The sequence below is a fragment of the Molossus molossus genome, unplaced genomic scaffold (assembly GCF_014108415.1).
Source record: "Molossus molossus isolate mMolMol1 unplaced genomic scaffold, mMolMol1.p scaffold_m16_p_16, whole genome shotgun sequence".
Lineage (NCBI taxonomy): Eukaryota > Metazoa > Chordata > Mammalia > Chiroptera > Molossidae > Molossus > Molossus molossus.
Window position 1 is genome coordinate 36,594,636 of NW_023425351.1, and position 20,646 is coordinate 36,615,281.

At 34.7% G+C, this 20,646-nt stretch overlaps 1 protein-coding gene across 9 annotated transcripts in view; it reads right to left on the reverse strand.

Moving 5' to 3' along the window:
• Positions 1 to 20,646, reverse strand: part of TRIQK (triple QxxK/R motif containing) — a 76,752-nt gene that overhangs the window by 21,807 nt on the left and 34,299 nt on the right. For all 9 annotated transcript variants that reach the window (XR_004959882.1, XR_004959883.1, XR_004959881.1 and 6 more), the window contains one exon: positions 3,841 to 3,926. Coding sequence is in view for 6 of the 9 variants with exons in the window: in XM_036264168.1 (XP_036120061.1) it covers positions 3,841 to 3,926 (86 nt within the window). In the remaining 3 variants the exon portion in view is untranslated. The remainder of the gene's footprint in view (positions 1 to 3,840; positions 3,927 to 20,646) is intronic.

The window sequence follows — 20,646 nt, forward strand, 5'->3', positions numbered from 1 at the left end:
AAAATGTCCCTATTCTGGTGAGAAGATGAGTATTGTATGAACTGCATGCTTGGAGGGTTAAAACAATGGTAAGATTAGAAAATACTTCTTTCAGGATGCTGGTGACACTAACCATAACTTAGAGACCTGTAGGCACTTATGACTCTACAACCCACCCCCTACCCCGGCCAATTTTAGTTTTAAATAAAAAATAACAAAAAATAAAATGTTTCCAGCTGACTCATTTGAAGGGGTTGTTAGAATGATCTGGTTGACACTTGAATATTTTATTTATATAAAAGAGAAGTTTTTGATCCTAAATTTTTTTATCCTAATTCTTTTATTATGATTATACTTTTCAACTAAACCTTTTATTTTATTTTTATCCTCACCCGAGGACACTTTTGCATTTATCTTCAGATAGAGAGGGAGGGAGAGGGAGGGGAAGAGAGAGAGAGAGAGAGAGAGACATCGATGTCAGAGAGACACATCGACTGGCTGCCACCCACACTAGGGCCAGGGACAAACTGCAACCGAGGTACGTGCCCTTAGTGGAAACCGAACCCAGGACTCTCTGGTCCACAGGCCGACGCTCCAACTGCTGTGCCAAACTGGCCAGGGTATCAACTAAACCTTTTAAATAAACTAATTAACTATTCATTTGACAGATTCCGATTATCTTGTTCGTTCTAAATACTAGGAAACACAGGTACTAAAAACATTTTTAGTGATTTTGTAATTCTTGAAATATCTCTTAATTGGACAGCAACCAAATAGCACATATTATTGAGCAGATAGTTTTTAGGCGGCACTCACTGCATTACTGGGTCATATATTAGGACATTTTGTTTATATTGGTAAGACACAGGAAATAAAAATAGCTTCTCAATAGAAATTAATCCTAGATTTTGACAGTCATATTCACATCTTATTCTAAATCCTGACTGTTTCCTCAAAATATTTTCTATTTCTAAACATACATTTACAAAAAGAGCAAGAACCTTTGAAGTTAAGGACCCTATTGCAAAATTCTTTATATTTCCAGTTCACGATTTCTCAATCAACAGTGTTGACTTTACATGGTATTAAAATCTGGAAATGATTTTTTGTACATGTTCTTCTAAAAACAATCACTTCTTATTCATCTTTCTACAGGTTCTACAACATCACAGTTCTTATAGTAATTTCTAAATTAACAGAGGATTAACTAAGATTTTTATAATTTATATATAAAGTATATTAAAACTATGCAATGCTTTGAAAACTTTACAACAGTAATAATACTATGATATAACACTATCTCCACAGCAAAACTGAGAACATTTTGTAATATATTATAGTCACACGATGCAGACTTAGTTGAAATAGGGGCTCTTCAGGTCAATGACAAACATCCAAGGAAAATTTTATTTATATAAACCAGGTATAACTGATTTAAATAAATATTTTCTTAATCTGCACACAATTCATAAATGATTCTATGTTGCTAGGTTCAATGTTAAGTGCTTTCATCTTATTACTTAATTTTCCTAACAACATTGTGAAGTAAGGGGCATAATCTCCATTTCACAAATGTGCCAGCTTGAACTCAGTAAAATCAGGTAAAAGTAAGAGAAGAGGGATTTGATCCTAGGACTCTTTATTTTGTGTTCAGTGTTCTCATTTGTGATTTTTCTATTCCGTGCAGCTATTCATATTTTCTGTAGGTTTAAATTATTTTAAGGCCATAACTATAATTCACTTTAAAGAATAAGTTGGGAAGTGATAAAATATTGTAATACTATGGCCATCCCATATCAACCTGATAAGAGCCAAACATGTTTGATGTTCATTAGTCCCTAGTTGCTTCTCTGACATTATCAATATGGATAAAATCACTCACTGGGGAAATTAAATAGCATTAAATAGCAATTGCTAAAAGAAACTTTGTTATTTAAAATCCTATGCTAAAATGACAACCCAATCAAACTTTGACAGGACAAACTAATTAGTATGCTAGATTTGAAATGTAAAATACCTCCATGGTTCTGATTCTAAAAAGTTTCCTATTATTTTAATGAGCTCTTTACATAAATTTTCAAGCAAAGTAAACAACGTTTAAAGTTAAGGTTTTTCTCCCATAGGCATATAAATCAAAATGATATGCTAGCTTATTGAAAAAAAGTTATGTTCTGATGTCAGAAACTCTTATGCACATACTTCAAATTGTAAATAAAATCTAAAAAACAATTCTCATAAAAAGATAAACAAATCCCACACTGATTTTAAAAAGACAAATAATTGCACTACAAGGTAGACTTATCTGATATTGGAGACATAGCTATTTCCTTAAATTAAAACAATAACAAAAATTATAAGAGGCGGCTTAGTTGGTTGGAGCATCATCCCGTACAACAAAAAGCTTGTGGGTTAGTTCCCAGCTAGGGCTCCGGTGGGGGCATGTACAGGAGTCAACCAATCAGTGTTTCTCTCACATCTCTATCTCTCTCTCTCTAAAGTCAATAAACATACACTTAGGTGAAGATTTAAAAAATTTATAAGAGCAAATAAAAAAGAGGATGTGTATAAGAAAGTGGTATATAGTTACAGATAAACAGCTGCACTATTTTTCAAATTCTACTTTATAGTTGCTCCTTATATTGTGCCACAAGTGGAGTTTGCTACCCCAATATTCTTCTAAAAACAAAAACACAACATTGTGAACGATAAAAGTATGTGTCATATTACCTTGGTAATATTACAAGAGAAAATAAGTAAAAAATTAAATACCACTTTTAGAAATGTTATGTTATGGAAATAATCTTAAAGATAAATGAAATTTCATATGAAATTAGGAGAAAATTTCAAAAGATTAATCATCTCTCTTTTAAAAAAGCAATTTACTTTTTTTGTTAATTTAAAAACTGACATATCACTAACTGAGGAGACTGTTATTGTGAAAATACACCGCATCACACGGCAATGCTTGATCAGAATCAGCAATCAGGAGTAAAAAGAAGCAGTGTTTCATGATCATAATAGGAAATCCTGGAAGACAACCAAATATATCATCTGGCAGTGCAACAGCTATTACAGCTTGGTAGTAATACCTTGGCATTTGCTATAAGCTATAACTCTGAAAAATTGATTTTTTATCTGCCAGATAAAAACGAAAATCTCCTTTTAACATTTAAATAAAATATATGCACTAGTCATAATTTTACACACTTGACAGTAAAGCCACCAAATTAATTTTTCTATCAATAGTTTAATTTAACTCTAAATACTTGGCAAAGAATTGACATGGGTAATAATGGAAATATAATCTTGTGGAATTTCATTGTACTAACACAATGGATTAATATCTGCTAATATTCTCAGTTGCACATATCCCTTTTAAGCAGTTAATACACTGTTTATCTGAGAGAAAAAATTTGGGAACATCATTAGAATTTCACCATAGAGAGTACAGACAATAATAATTCAAAGAGTAAATTTACATATATTAATGATCTAAGATATATAATTACAACTAAAATTTAAACAACTGTCAAATGAAATTTATTGAAAATGAGAGTTTTTTATTTAGGCCACATAAATCACTGAAATGTATATTCAGTAGTTGGAAAAAATAAATTGCAACTTTAATCATAACTGATTCCTGCAAGTGACATTGTGTTTTATTTTAAGACCTGATAAAAATCTCAGGATAAGAAGGATGTTTCCCATTAAGTAAATTCTTTATAAAAACCTTAGATTCTGGCATTCAAATTAGATTTTGAAATGTCATAAAACATTTAGAATTCAACATTTATGCAAACCAGTGTTAGAAAATAAAATGGCATGCATATATCAAATTTTAAAGTTATCAAAAATAGGTACCTTTATGCCTATTGCTGTTTTCTTTGCTTCAGCTTTTAATTTGGTTGCTCGTAAAATAGGTTTGGTTTTCTTATAATCCTGTTTACCTAGAAAGAAATAATTTCAGACAATGAGTTATGCTTATATATACTTCTAGTTTAACAGCCATCTGAAATGTCAAAGAATGTTTAAATAGAATAAAACTGGGACACAAAGTTGCAAAGTAGTTCCCAGTTATGGAAACCATAAATGTGTCTCCCTAAGATCAACTTGTCCTCTTCCTCCACTTTTTCAGGAAGAAGATTTGACAGGCATTTTTGACTTGCCGTGCAGTCATTACTAAAAAAGGTAAAAACTATCTGGCCGGTGTGGCTCAGTGGTTGAGCATCACCCATGCACCAAGAGGTCGCCAGTTCGATTCCCAGCCAGGACATACGCCCAGGTTGTGGGCCCAATCCCCAGTTGGGGGCATGCAGGAGGCAGCCAATTGATGTTCTCTCTCATCGATGTTTCTATCTCTCTCTCACCCTCTCACTTCCTCTGTATCTAAAACATCAATAAACAAAAAGAAAAAAAAATTTTTTTAAATAAAAAAGGTAAAAACTTCTTTTAGAGGATAAGATGTTTAGAGTACAGACAGTAAACCTTAAGGAAGCATTTGGAAACAAATGCGAAAATAAATAAGTATACATAAGGTCCCATTAATAGGTAAAGTTAACTTTGTCTTCACAACTGAAGAATAATAGCTCATTATAAATGTATTTTATTATGGTTATATTAAGTATTTAAATAATCAATTTGAGAAAGTGTTGTTTTTCCAATTAACTAAAAAATACAAATAAATTTTAGTCACTGAACTTATTAGAGAAAATATGTAAATTTTATTTGCTCTTAATAAGACAGAATAAATATGACTAGATAAAAGATATAGGATAGCTACATTTAGATACTAGTTTTCTCTACCACATTTCACAGTAAAAAGTGAACAAAACTTCGTGTCACTAAATTTCTTTTTTTGTGTACCATCTCATGACTCCATCAAGTAATAAAACCGATTAATCTGTGAAGAAAATAGATATAACAACAAGAGCATTGACTAGAATAATATACATTTTTGTTAACCACACTCTAACCAAGTACCGGGGCAAATGAGTCTCCAACATAGTAGTATAAAGTGTCATTCTAAGTGGGAGTTAACATTTGACCAGATAATTTCTTCAACTATTTTACATTGTTATGTGGCCTTGTTTCCATCTTACTCTCTTTCAGTGATTAGTTCCTTTCCAAAACTTACCCTTTTTTTTTCCCCTTTAATTTTCACATTTTCCACACGCTGAAATAAATTTGAAAGCAGTTAATCTAAACTAAAATACATCATGAAAATTCAATGTATGTTTCTTAATGTATCTATGCAGGGAGATTGAGCAAAAAAAAAGAGAGAAACCTTATGAACATGGACAACAGTGTGGTGATTGCCTGGGAAAGGAGGGTGGTGGAGGTGGGGGTGGAGGAGGGTGTAAGGGGGATGAATGGTGGTGGAAGCAGACTTGCCTTGGGGTGGTGATCACACAACACAGTGTACAGATGATGTGTTGTGGAACTGTGCACCTGAAACCTGTGTACTTTTGTTAGCCAGTGTCATCCCAATAAATTCAATAAAAAGGAAAAAAATTAATAATAAATTGATAATAATTTTAAAAATTAGAAATAGCAGAGAGGAATCAAATGGACAGGAACAATGAAGAAATGGCACAGTTGTGTTCATTAGACACATAAAAGTGTTTGTTTGGCTGGAGGTATATTTTTAAAAGAAAGCGTGTATGCTATTTTCTTAACTACTTTTGTATAGCAGTCATTCTGGATGTATGAGCGTGCAGAAGCTTAATAAATGTTATCTGATGATGCAGGTCTAATAATCCAGAATGAGCCAATTGTAAAAATATATATCAAATGAAAAATTTTAATTATGGAATGAACAAAATACAGAAGAATATTACTCTGACCCATTTTATATTAGAAACATTTAATATTTCTGGAAAACCTTGACTAATTAATATTCACTCTGATTTCACATCTCAGTGGTCAGACTATTCATGTCATTTTTCCTGCTGAGATATGAAACAATTCAGAACAATGAAAATGGTGACATATCAAGTGCCTCCCACTTGGGGTTCCAAACCAAGTTTCTAATGAGAATTTACAAAGAAATGTAAAGATTATAGATTTTGGTCAAGAAGTCATTCTTGTTTTATCTCATATATGCCCTACAAGAATTCTAGGTATAATGGGGGGAAAATAAACAAATGAAAACAGATTATCTTATATTAATCCATATGCTTTTCATACATGTATGCAATATCCTGGATGGTGGGTCTCTCAAAAAACAAATTCAAATATACCTCAAAGAGTCTATGTTAAACTAAGAATCTATCACTCACCTTCACATGCCATATAACCGTTGGTTAAATAATGTGTTCTATATCAATTCAAATCTGATAATCTTAGAGAATAATATTCTAGATTTACATTAAATTTGATAGGAACATTTGAAACTGTATTTATAAGCAGATGGTTTTAAAAATTATTTTACATCTGGTACTGCCCCAAACAGTGAACCTGTCATTAATTTAGCATTCTCCTTGCTGACTATGATATCCCAAAGTAGATATTGTCAAACATAGTTTCAGGCTACTCAGTGAAAACATTTGTAGCAGCATCTTTTATGTTCTTTATAACTAATACCAGATCTTTCCATTGAAAGGGGTGGGAGAGAATAATGGAGAACTACTCATAGTGGGGCACTAGCCATAGTTATAAAAAATGTTAATCATCCTTTGCTGTTCATCATGATCGCTTTGTTCTGATGAAAGAAAAGCCCATTCTGAACTGGCTGGGAGTTGTACACCCTGAGAGTTTACCTCAGGAATGCTGTCCATTCCCTGATCGGAGAACAACAAGGAACTGCTTGACATAATGGAAAGATTAACGGCCTAGTTATTGGAGCAATAGAATCCAATAGTTATTGGAGGCAACTCACAGGGTTATCAGAGCACTGGAACCCCAGAGGGGAGACACCGGTGACCGCCATTTGCAATCCTCAGCCCACATTACTTCCCCATGATTGCAATCACCTGCATTTTACCCAATGTTTTTTTTTCCTTTTGTCTACCTGCTTTTCCCCACATAGGTACCCTTTGAAAATGGCTGGCTAAAGAGGGCAGGGCAGAGCAGATTTTCATAGGATGACCCACTGCTTTCCCATAATACCAATAAACGCTCATATATGGAATAAACGCTCATATATGATTCAACCGTGTTTCTGCTTAATTGGCTCAAGCAGTGACAGGTAGCCCAGACCCATTTGTTGTCTAGTTCCACCATCATATCCAAAGAGGTTTCCATCATGTTCTTTTTTTATGGCCTCAATAAGGATACCACCTAGCTGGTGTAGTTCAGCTGGCTGGAGCATGCATCAAAGGGTCATGGGTTTGATTTGCAATCAGGTTGCAGGTTTGATCCCTGGTCGTGGCGCATATGGGAGGTAACTGATCAATATTTCAATGTTTCTCTCTCTTCCTTCCTCTTTCTCTAAAATCAATAAAAAATATCCTCAAGAAAGGATTAAATAAAAAATAATACTTATGTTGACATGATTGTAAAAAAAATATAAAATAACATACTGAAGCTCCCGCCTCCTGAGTACTTACACTTAGAAAATATACATTTACATAATCAAGATTTTATATACAGATGATTTCTTAAATACATTGGGTCTGATTTTGGTTATATCAATAATGCAATAACCGAAGTAGCTATTTAGCAATTGCTCATTTCATTTTATTTATTTTATTTTATTTTTTTATTTTTTATCCTCACCTGAGGACATTTTTCTATATTTTGTTCAGATAGAGTGGGAGGGAGAGAGAGAGAGAGAAACATCGACGTGAAAGGGACACATCGAGTGGCTGCCACCCACACAACCCAACCAGGGCCGGGGACAAACTGCAACCAAGGTACATGCCCTTAGCGGGAACCGAACCCGGGTCTCTCCAGACCGCAGGCAAACGCTCTAACTGCTGAGCCAAACCGGCCAGGGTGCTCATTTCATTTTATATGAAGGAAAACCAACATGATTCGATCCTATAAAGCTAATCTGTGGCCTCAGTCATCTAGTTTCTCTATTCTCAATGGCAATATTCATGTAATTTCCTGTGACATAATATAGGTAACAAGAGCTCTCCCTCCCCACCCCACCCCATTTCCAGGCTTTCTGATTGACTGATTTGTGCTTCTATCCTCCATCATAATCCTATTAATACTATTTTATTATTTTGATTTTATATTTTTAAAATAATTTTTCAAGTACATTTCCACAGCTTTGTCTTTTAAGTCACATGGTATAAGGTCTTTAAGTTTCACCCAAGTTGTATGTATAAGCAATTCAGTGTTTCCTACTGCTGATTAGTATTCCATTTTATGAAGGTACCATAGTTGATCTATTCACTTATTGAAGTGCATTTTGGTTATGTCCAGTGTTTGGCAAATATGAAAGAGCTACTATAAACATAGGTGTACAGATTTTTATATGAACGTAAGTTTTCATTTATCTAAGTAGGACTGCTGAGACATGTGATAAGTATATGTTTAACATTGTAAGAAACTGCCACACTTTTCCAGAGTGACTATATAAGTTATCATTCCCACCAGCAATGAAAGGAAGTTCTGTTAGCTTTGCATCATTACTAGCACTTTTATTGCTTTATCTAGGTTATCTAATTTTATAGAGGACAACTGTTCATAGTATTCCCTTATAATCCATTTTGTATGTGTAATGACTATGATAACGTACCGTTTCATTACTGATATTGGTAATTTGAGTGTTGTTTTTTTCTTAGCTATTCTAACTAAAGGTTTTTAATTCTGTCAATCTTTCTAAATAAAAAATTTTGGTTTTATTGATTTTTTTCTATTCTTTCTCTTCTCTATTTTGTTTATTTCAACCTTAACTTTATTATTTCCTCCTATCAGCTTGTTTTGGGTTTAGTTTGCTCCTCTTTTTCAAATATGTTTAGGTGGAAGATTAGGTTATAAGTTTCTCATTAACAGGCATAAAATTCCACCTAAGTACTGCCGTAGCAGCATCTCATAAGTTAGCAAGGAGAAGAAAAATGTTGTACACAAAAATATACATACACTTCTTTTATATTTACCATTGCAATTACTTTTACTAGAGTTAATTTATGTTTTCTGTTTGTGGACGTGAGTAACTGCCTTATGTACTTTCATCTCAGCATGCAGGATTTCCATTAGTGTTGCTTTGTAGGGCAGGTGTGCTTTGACAAATTACCTGGTTTTGGTTTTCCAAGATTGTCTTAATCTCTCCCTTTTTTGAAGGATAGTTGTGCTAGATATAGAATTCTTACTTGACAGTAATTTGCTTTCAGCACATCATATAATGAGTTATTTTTCTCTTGCTGCTTTTCAGATTTATTTATTTATTTTTTTTGCTTTTTAAAGAACTTTGAGGTATAACTGACATACCATAAATCTGTCCATTTAAAAGGTACAATTTAATAATTCAAAATAAATTTATACAGTTCTATAATCATTACTACAATCCAATTTGAGAACATTTCCAACATCCCAAAAAGTTATCTTATGCTTATTTTTAGTTAATCCCCATCCCTACCCCCATCCCAAGTGATAACCAATACACTGTCTCTATAGATTTGCCTTTTCTGTACATATGAATGGAATCACACAATGTCTTTTATATCTGGCTTCTTTAACTTAGCATAAAAGAAGCCAAACATTATGCTAAGATTTATTCTTTAATTTTTAAAAAAATTTTTTTTCTTGCCCTGGCCGGTTTGGCTCAGAGGTTAGAGCGTCGGCCTGCGGTCTGGAGAGACCCGGGTTCGGTTCCCGCTAAGGGCACATACTTCGGTTGCAGTTTGTCCCCGGCCCTGGTTGGTCGTGCGGGTGGCAGCCACTCGATGTGTCCCTTTCACGTCAATGTTTCGCTCTCTCTCTCTCCCTCTCTCTCCCTCCTACTCTATCTGTACAAAAATTGGAAAAAAAAAATGTCCTCGGGTGAGGATAAAAAAATAAATAAATAAATAAATAAAATAAAATAAAAATTTTTTTCTTTATTGATTTTAGAGAGAGAGGAAGAGAGAGGGAGAGAGAGAGAGAAACATCAATGAGCAAGAATATCGACTGGCCACCTCATGCATGCCCTCCTCTGGGGATCAGGCCCACACCCTAGGCACGTGCCCCGAGCGGAAATCGAACTGGAGACCTCTTGGTGCATGGGTTGATGCTCAACCACTGAGCCGTACCTGCTGGGCTAAGATTTGTTCTTTATGTTTGATTTTCAACAATTTGACTATGATATGGCCAGGTGTGGATCTCTTTGAGTTTAGCCTCAAATTTGTTGAGGTTCTTGGATATAAAAATTAAAGTTTTTCATCAAATTAGTGAATTTTTTGGACACAATTTTTCAAATATTCCTTCTGACCCTTTCTCCCTCTCTTCTCATCTGAAACTATTACTATGTATAGATTGGTTTACTGGATCATGTCCAGGTCTCTGTTCATTTTTTTGTCATTCTTCATTCATTCTTTTTTCTTCATGTACCTCAGACTGGATAATCTCAGTTGTTGTTGCTGCTGTTAAACTTCTTTTGTTGGTGCTAGTGTTTAGTTATTTGTTTAATGACTTTTATGGTCTAATTCTGCAAAGTCTGTATTCTTTGTCACATATAGGCACTTAGCTTAATTTTCATCTACTGACTAAGAAGAATTTTTATAAATGCCTTGAACAGTAAGTCTTCTGGCTTCACTGAGGGGCTATGTGTGTGTTGGTTGGTATACATTTGCCATGGTTTGACAGCAGTTTATAGTTCTGCCTTAGCCTTCACTTCCTGCTCGCTTCTTCAAGACCACCAAGAGTTCCCTGGCCGGTTTGGCTCAGCGGTTGGAGAAATGGCCTGCAAACCAGGGAGTCCTGGGTTCGGTTCCTGCTAGGGGCATGTACCAAAAAAACCCAGACCACCAAGAGGAGAGATTATAGCCCTTTATGTCTTTCTTGGACATAGCATAGCTATGCACAGTCTTATGACTTGTTATGATTCCCAGGAATCCATGTCAAAAAATTTTAAAGACCTATAGACATCTTATTGCCCACTTGTTTTTTTAAGTTTTTAGGTCAGCCATATGCTAGTCCCAGCTAGTAATGCTGATATGGGTAGTTGTAATGTTAAATACTCACTACTCATTGTTTTTGTCAAATGCCATGGGAAAAGGGCTTTTCACAAAGAGTGAGCTCTAAATTAGGTCAAATAAAGACAAGTTCTGAGAATGCGGCTTTTCAGTTAGCTGCCAGACAGGTCAAAAATAGTGACAATTCTCTGAGGATTTCTGCCTTCTCTGGTGGCTGCAGGATGTGGTTTTTCACAACCACTACAGTTGCAAGGCTAAGGGGAGGAAAGTGGAATTTAGACAAGTTAAATAAAACAAAGCTCAGTGTTCTTACTGAAATTCAGCTGTTTTTCTTGAATAACCATTCTCTGGACTGTTGTAAGACTTTTGTTCATTTCCAAATATCTGAAAAACTTGACTTTAACAATTTTGTGCCATTGTTCTTTTGCTTTTATAAAGCAGAATTTTGAGGTCCTTACTTTCCATTCAAGAAGCGTTTATCTTTTTATTTTTAATATCATTATATTTTAAATGATTTTCTTATATATATCTTATATGTAGATCATTTCATAAAATTTCAACCTTTATAAATTTTCAAACCCTCTGTTCTTTAATTGGTAGGTTTAGGCATTCACATTTAATAAAACTATTAATGTATTGATATCTACCATTATATTATTGTTTTCTCTTTGTTCCCTTTGATTCATTGTTTTACTTTTCCTGCTTTTTAATTATTTGAACATATTTTAGTGTTCCATTCACATTATATAGTGTAATTTTGATATAGTTCTTAGAATAATGTTTTAATAGTTGTCCTAGTGATTACAAAATAATACTTAACTTTACAGAGTCTAACACAAATCAGTATTTTATTAAATTTCCTAATTTTGAACATATTATACATTATTTAAAAATGCTAACATGCATAATCCAACATTCACATTGTAATATAAAGGGAAAAAGCGGAACATTACTTTGTAGTGCTAGTGTTACTAGCTGTTTATATCTTTTGACTTTGCTGTGCTTATATTTGAACTTCTTAGACATGTGTCATAAGTTATAAAAGTTCTATATCTGTACAGATTTTAGATAACTCAGCCAGTTAAATGTCTGCAAACAAAGAAATATACAAGTGAATATACTATTGTAGTACAGGTGTGTTTTCCTTAAAAATGTCAGGCAAGACATTGGTGTCCTTGTTGGATGTATGTTCTTATTATAGCTTAACAGTTTTGCAATAAAAAATAAAAAGAACATGTATAGTTTGAAGGATTATACTTGGGTTACTGCAACTTTATATCCATCTTTAAAACTGAAGTTGCTCTTAGATAATACCTATGGTTTATTTCTGGAATAAAATTTACTACTACTCTTCTTTGGAGTTTTGTATTCAGTTTAGTTGAAGATTATTCTGAAATTGCTATATCTGTACTATTAAAAAGTTACTTTATTATTTTTAACTGTGTTTGTATTAACAGAATTTTCTTCATACTGTGAAACCACAACAAGTACAGGAACAAATGCAAATGATGGCAAATGTCATTCCTAATGCCCCATCTCAATCACCTCATCAAAACAGACATAATATTCTCTTTGATTTTCTCTAAAATAACTACACATTACGATTTAAACTTATTAGATAAAATTAGACTGGTAAATGTTATATTTGTATGTTTAAAATAAAGTTCTTTTAGAAAAATTTTTTTTCTTTATAATTTTAGAGCAGCGGTTCTCAACCTGTGGGTTGCAACCCTTTTGGGGGTTAAATGACCCTTTCACGGGGGTCCCCTAAGACTGCTGGAAAAGATATATTTCTGATGGTGATTCATAACAGTAGCAAACTCACAGTTATAAAGTAACAATGAAAATAATTTTATGGTTGGGGGTCACCACAACATGAGGAACTGTATTAAAGGGTCATGGCATTAGGAAGGTTGAGAACCACTGTTTTAGAGAGAGAAAAGGAGAGGGGGAGAGAGAGAAACATCAATGAGAGAGAACATCGATTGGCCACCTCCTGCATGCCCCCCACTGGGGATTGGGCCCACAACCTGAGCATGTGCTCTGACTGGGAACTGAACTGCGGACCTCTTGGTGCATGGGTTGACGCTCAACCACTGAGCCGCACACAAGCATAAAGTTATTCTTATAGAAAATTCCACAATATGGGAACCTGCTTTTGTGGCCTAGCAAGATTAGAGATTCTATTATCTTTCATATATATATACATACTTCTTTTTGTTGTTGTTGTTTTTGTTCAGACAGAGTGGGAGGGAGGGAGGGAGGGAGGGAGGGAGGGAGAGAGAGAGAGAGAGAGAGAGAGAGAGAAACATCGACGCGAAAGGGACACGTCGAGTGGTTGCCACCTGCATGACCCAACCAGGGCCCGGGACAAACTGCAACCGAAGTACATGCCCTTAGCGGGAACCGAACCTGGGTCTCTCTGGACCGCAGGCCGACCCTCTAACCGCTGAGCCAAACCGGCCAGGGCTATACATACTTCTTAAAAATAAAAATATATTTAGATGACTGCATTATTAAGATTGTCAATTCAAATAGAAAATTTCTCTAGAAATCATGACATTAGAGTTAAAATGATTTCAAATGAATCTGAGATTCTTAAGAAATAGTGTATCTCTATCAATGTGAATTAATTACTCATTACAAAACATCTCGTTTTGCAATTAAATTCAAGATCATTCTTGTGAATATTTGGAACAATAAAACATATTTACTTTTATGTGAATGCCTGAACTTACAAAAACTCATATAAAGGGAAAAATATACTTAGGATATATGACCCTTGCTATTTATTCCATAAAAGATTTTAGCAATTTTTTTCAAATGAATGGATTTATGCTGAAAACTGGACTTTTCAAAATTAAAAAAGTGTTAGAACTTGCATTTTCATATAGGAAATTTATATTATATAATTGCTATTTGAACAAGAATTAGAAACTGATTAACAAACTGCTTTGAGTATATGCACATCATTGTTAAGTATAATGTGAGATGTCTGAAGTAAGGTTATTTCGGCTAGGACGTAACAAAATATTATTCTCCATCAGGAAACAAATAATATACATAGTTCATATATTATATAGTGTGTGTGTGTGTGTATAATAGTTTACTATTTTTACCAGCATTGAGGTTCATAATTTCATGAGCCATTATTTTCTTATTGTTAGTAGAGAGAGTTGGCAGAATCTCTGAGAATGGTATTGCAAATAGTGTAACATCAGACATGTCACCGATTATGTTTTCTTAGTTAATTAATTGTGCCTAGCACAACTGAAAAATGTTCACGTATGGTGATAAAAGTTTTTATATCCTATTTTCTTAATTCTTTCATTTGTTAATCAAAAATTATTTATTGAGCACTTACTATGTAACAATGTTCAAGGTACTGAAAATATAGTAGTATGAGCTAAACAGACCAACTGCCAGTTACCTTGAAACTTGCAAAAAGATAGATAACAACAAATACTGAATGTGCTGGGTGCTGAAAGCACTGAAAAGAGAAGTTACGGGGCACAAATAAAGGGGAGAGATGTATTGTTCCAGATAGAACGGCCAGAAAAGGCCTCCTTGATAATATTACTTGACATTATCATGATGTCACTTAGCCAGATGCCTGAATAAATTAGGGAGGAAGCCACATGGATATCTGGTGGGAGCAATTTCAAATAGTACGAATATCAAAGTGCAAAGACTCAGAAAACACTAACACTTGGACAGCCAAACTGTCTCTCAAGTCCATAAAGGTAATAAATAAGTAATAAAAAATTTTAAATGTTCAATTCCTGATAGCAGGCTCAGTAATCCAGAACAGACCCTACATTCATTTGTCAATTTTAGTGTATGGGCTCATATGATAATCTTCAAAATAGGCAAGATCTTCAGCTTGGTTCCCTCATGTAGAATAAAAGAACTATTTTGAAAGTAAGAATGACATAGAAATACTACTCCTCTTCCTTACTAAAATGATAAATCGAAGGCAATGCATATTCCTGGAGGATTTAGAGATTGATTATATCATCAGAAAATAAATATACAATTATACTGATTATTTTCACAGATGGACTTGCATCCTTCCTGTGGCTAGTTGATCTTGGAGACTAACTGAGTACTAATAAATTGAAACTTATGAAAGAATTTTCTTACTGAAGTTACTATAACAGAATATAAAGTCCTTTGCACATGTTTACAGCTAGCTAATTAAGCTATGTAATACATTTTTATAAGTTCTGATCATAGACACCGCAAATGACTGTGGGCTTTTACTGAAAGGAACCGCAGTTTATTTATAGCCCTGCCTAAGGACTAGATCAACTCTCATCATTTCCAGTGTTACAATCTGACTCTGCGACGTTAACCCCACGATATATCACAATGACAATGAAATGATCTAAACTTTGGAGAATACATGAAAACTGCCCGGGATGCTTCATTCAGATATATGCACAGGAGGGAGATGAAAGAACATTCTGTTAAAATACGGAGACTTGTCACTTAAATCTGATTCATGGAAGTCCACTGATGTAGAGTAAGTCAGGATCGTCTCCAAGAAGAAACAGTCAACGTGCTGCACTTGACATTCTATATGCCATTAAGAAAGGGGCATAGGTGCATCTTTTTTAAAAAGTGCCATTATTTGCCCTGGCCGGTTTGGCTCAGCGGTTAGTGTTAGCCTGCGGTCCAAAGAGGCCAGGGTTCGGTTCCCGCTAAGGGCACGTGCCTTGGTTGCAGTTTGTCCCCGGCTCTGGATGGGTCGTGTGGGTGGTGACCACTCGATGTGTCCCTTTCACGTCGATGTTTCACTCTCTCTCTCTTCCTCTCTCTCCATCCCACTCTATCTGAACAAAAAATGGAAAGGTGTCCTTTGGTGAGGATAAAATAAAAAAGTGCCATTATTTGAAAATTACACATATCCACGCCTATGATCCAACATTCTTCTAGGTATATATGGTAGAGAAACTCCTATATGTCAACTAAAGGACAGACCTATCTTTAAAAGTTCATAGAATATTAATAATAGTATTCATAGAAAAAAGGAACTTAAAATAAGCCACTTTTCAAAACCAGGAGAACAGATAGAAAACTATCGGTATATACATAGAATGAAAAGCTATATGCATAGAAAATGAAATAAACTATTTCAACATTCACTAACAAGAATACAATCCTAAAACATGATGTTCAATTGAAGCAAGTTACATAACAATATATATATATATAGTATGATTTCATTTACATAAAGTTCAAAAACTTAATAATATATTACTTGACACATCTAGGTGAAAAATTCATAATCAGAATTAACACAAAATAAGATACTGATTATTGTATCTCTCAGAGGCTCACAGAGTGTTGTAATTGGGCAGGGTCATGAAAAGGCTATTTAAGACACTGGTATATTTTCAGTACATAACCTGGATGGTAGTTACATGGTTGCTCATGCTATTATTTTATTAAGTCTATGTACATATTTTATATATACAGAGAACCTGAAAAATTGCTAATGTTGGGCAGGACATGGAAGAATAGGCTTTCCAGAAAATTCTGTGCAACCTATTATATCTCTTACAGCTTATGACATGGCACAGGCGATAGAACCTGACCTGTGGTTAGCTAACTGAAACAGAAACAAGCCTACAGCAGATCCCAGTAAAACAGAAATGGCAGTCTATAGTGTTTTGGAATAGTGTCATACATTCTTTAGCAGGTAACAGCTTCTAAGAAACAACTTATGACCCTGGTTAGTGGTTAGAGCATCAACCCACACGTGGAAAAGTCACGGGTTCGATTTCTGGTCAAGGACACATACCTGGGTTGCAGGTTGATCCCTGGCTCTGGTTGGAGCATGTGCTGGAGGCAACCAATTGATGTGTTTCTCTCCCATTGATGTTTCTCTTTCTCTACCCCTCCCTCCCTCCCTTCCACTCTCTCTAGAAATCAATGGAAAATATCCTCGGGTGAGAATTAACAAAAAAAAGAAAAAAAGAACTTATGAACATAGAGGTGCATATATTCTTCTGCGGCATTATTTACAATAGCCTAGATTTAGAAGCAGCCCAAGTGCTATCAGTAGCTGAGAGGATAAAAAAGTTGTGGTAAATTTACACAATGACATAAAAAAGGAAATCTTACTTTTTGCAACTGCATGGATAGACCTGGAGAGTATTATGCTAAGTGAAATAAGCCAGTCAGAGAATGACAAGTATCGTATGATTTCACTTATAAGTGGATCTAGTGAACTAAATAAACAAAGTAGAAACAGACTCATAGATATAGAAAACAAACTGACAGCTGTTAAAGGGCAGGAGGTTAGGGAACTGGGTGAATAAGGTGAAGGGATTAGGCAAAAATAAAAAATTCCTCATACTCATAGACACAGACAACAGTATACTGACTACCAGAGGGAAAGGGGGTGGGGCAGAGGGAGGTAGAAAAGGGGATATAAATGGTGATGGAAGCAGACATGACTTGGAAAGGTGAACACACAACACAGTATACAGATGATGTGTTAGAGATCTGTACACCTGAAACCTATATAATTTTATTAACCATGTCACTCCAATAAATTCAATAAAAATTTAAATAAAATAAATTAAAAAAAAGAAACAACTCATGGATTGCTACCAAGATCTGAAGCAGACTGACTACCTAGTCCTGAGACTCTGGGATCATCTGTACTGAGCTACAAGACATAAATTGGGGGTTATCTAACTCAACAAACTATAAAATGTAGCAGTTAATAACTGTTTGTAGAATAGTTGATACCAGTTGGAAATTAACTGGTGTCTTTGGAGATGACCCCAAAACACAATCTATAATGGAAATCTTCCCAGTGGTCAAAGTCTGAGTAGTACATTTTGTTGTGCACTTTACCTGGAAAGAGAAGTAATCTAAAAGAGACACAATACACAGTATTATTTTTCCTGACTTAGAAGCTGAGCCTGACACCTAGTCAGTTTGATTCTTAATGCCTATTAGCAAACAGGTAAAATGGGGAAACACACTATTGCCTGGGATATTGCTGGTTATCAAAGAGTAAATGGTTTGTTAATACATAGTGAAGGCCAAAAGGAACATGAAAATGTGTGTGAATTCCTGGGGTAGTCCCACATACTATGATGACCAATGGTAAAATGTATAAGGTTTCTATGTAACTGTATAACTTAAAAGAATCATCTAGAACCTTCTGAAATGAAGATTTGAGTTACTCACTAAAGGCAAAAGGCTCATCAAACCAAGACACTTGATAGTGACAAGAAGATATAAAATGAATATAGGAGGAGAAAGGTCATAAATTACAACTACGATGATAGCTAGAGAACTGACAATAATAACCTGATCCCATATTTCTTTGCTTGCTCCTAGAGTGTAATGCCCATTTTTGTACACAACCAATTTCTCTGTAAAATCAGCATTATCACATTTTAAAAAATATTTCTTCCTCTTCCTTTAGGTTGGATCACAACAGAAAAAGAAAGAAAAGAAAAAGAAGGAAGGAAGGAAGGAAGGAAGGAAGGAAGGAAGGAAGGAAGGAAGGAAGGAAGGAAGGGAGGGAGGGAGGGAGGGAGGGAGGGAGGGAGGGAGGGAGGGAGGGAGGGAGGGAGGGAGGGAAAGACAAACTATCATTCAGTATCCCTCCAGACTGCAGTCCCAGCTTAGTTGGAAAACACCTGGGTACTTGTTGTGGATCTTCTTAGATCCTCTTCAGGTTTATTTCCTTGATAAAAAAAGACAGAAATCCAAATTGAAATTGTATGAAAACAAGGGAGAGAGGAGATAGAGAGGAGGAAAAGAGGAGGAAGAAATGAAGAGATTAACTAATTCTTGACTGATTCTAGGAATTAAGAATAAGAGTTTAGTTGCAATCGGCATGAACTCAAGTGCTGACTGAACCCAGGACTTGCTCTTTCTGCCACCAGTTTCTGTTTCTTGTTTCACTTTGGAATCACATCTATTTTGAGTTCTGGCTCATATTCTTTTAGAACTAAGACCAAAGTGTAATGAACACTTTTCCTTGGATTCATTTCAATCATTCTTATGTCTAAAACAATTAGCAAGTTTCTGCCAGTTACAGAAGACTAAGATTCACCTAGTTCCCAATACAAGCAACTTTAACAAATCAAAGTAGTCTGTCTCTAATTTTCCCTATTAAAGAAAAACAGATAGAAAATACGTACTTGAAAACTTATGGTACATAATCAACAGAAAGCAAAATCATAACTAAAAAGAAAACACGGATGCAAAAGAATTTGCAAATTCTGCCCAGCTTTTTTTTTAATGTTTTTTTTTTTTTTTAATATGATTTTTTTAGAGAGACAGGAAGGGAGAGATAGAAACATCGATGTGACAGAGAAACATAGATTAACTGCCTCCTGCACCCTCCACCCCAGACTGGGGATCGAGCCTGCAACTCAGACATATGCCCTGACCAGGAATCAGACTGGGACCTCTCAGTCCATGGGACGATGCTCAATCCACTGAGCCACACAGGCCAGGCTACCCGGATTTTTTATAGCAAAGATGATACCACACATATTCATAGTTTTTATTTATATATACTTTGCAGACAATCAATGTGGTATCTGCTTTCTAAACATTTTAAAAAGCACTTCAGTTATAATTTCTAATAAGTAGGTATTATCTGTGTTAAAAATACTTTCTTATTCAGTAAGTTAATATATTTAACTTTAGCATGGGCACTGAGTTTCTATAAAGAACCACAAGTAGCTATAAAAACATATAGTTAGTAAAGATCATAAGTATGTTGGTATTGTCATTACCATTCATTATCATTACCATTCTCAATATTATCATTACCATTCTCATATTACATTAACTTATAAAAGGATAGAATAATTTATATGCTCTACTTAATACAACATAAAAACCTATGTTTATGTCATGAATTATTTAATAGTTAATGAATACTCAGTAACACCTATGCCACTGTTTTACTGAGTTTCCTTAGTTTAATGAAAAAAACAGACTACTTAACTGCTTTTTGTATTTGTGTTCTGATTCCTTAGCTTTGTCTAGAAATAAGACTGCATCTTTGCCCTTTGTTGGTATTGCTTCCTAAGTTCATTATCCTGTGACTATCTGGTTATTATTTTATAAACGTTCATATTTCAGAAGCCCCGTTTTTTTCTTTCTCATCGGTGGACCTGATGCTAACCGCACTCATTATCATCATGCGGCAGTAGTGCTCTTCCTCTGCCTTCGCTGCTTTAAAAATTAATGCACTGTTATTTCTGAACACTACATAAGCTGCTTATGAGTACATTATGCTATCGAGCAAGCACGTCCAGAAAAGCTTCCTAAACTGTTATTCTTTCAGTGAAAATACAGCTGGTTCTGCTTCAAAGGCACATCTTTTCACCTGCAAATGGACTTGCTCCTACATTTATTCCTCAATTCATTGTCTTTTATTTGTGTCTGGAAATCTTTAATTGCCTTTAATTAGAAAAAAGTAAATTCAGGGCTTTAATCTTGCAAATACATTCACTCAAAATTCTGTCTGGGATGAATACCAAGTCCTATTCACTGTCTGATCTCTATAACAAAGATATATAATTTATTGTCCATTTATAGAGACCACCCAATTAAG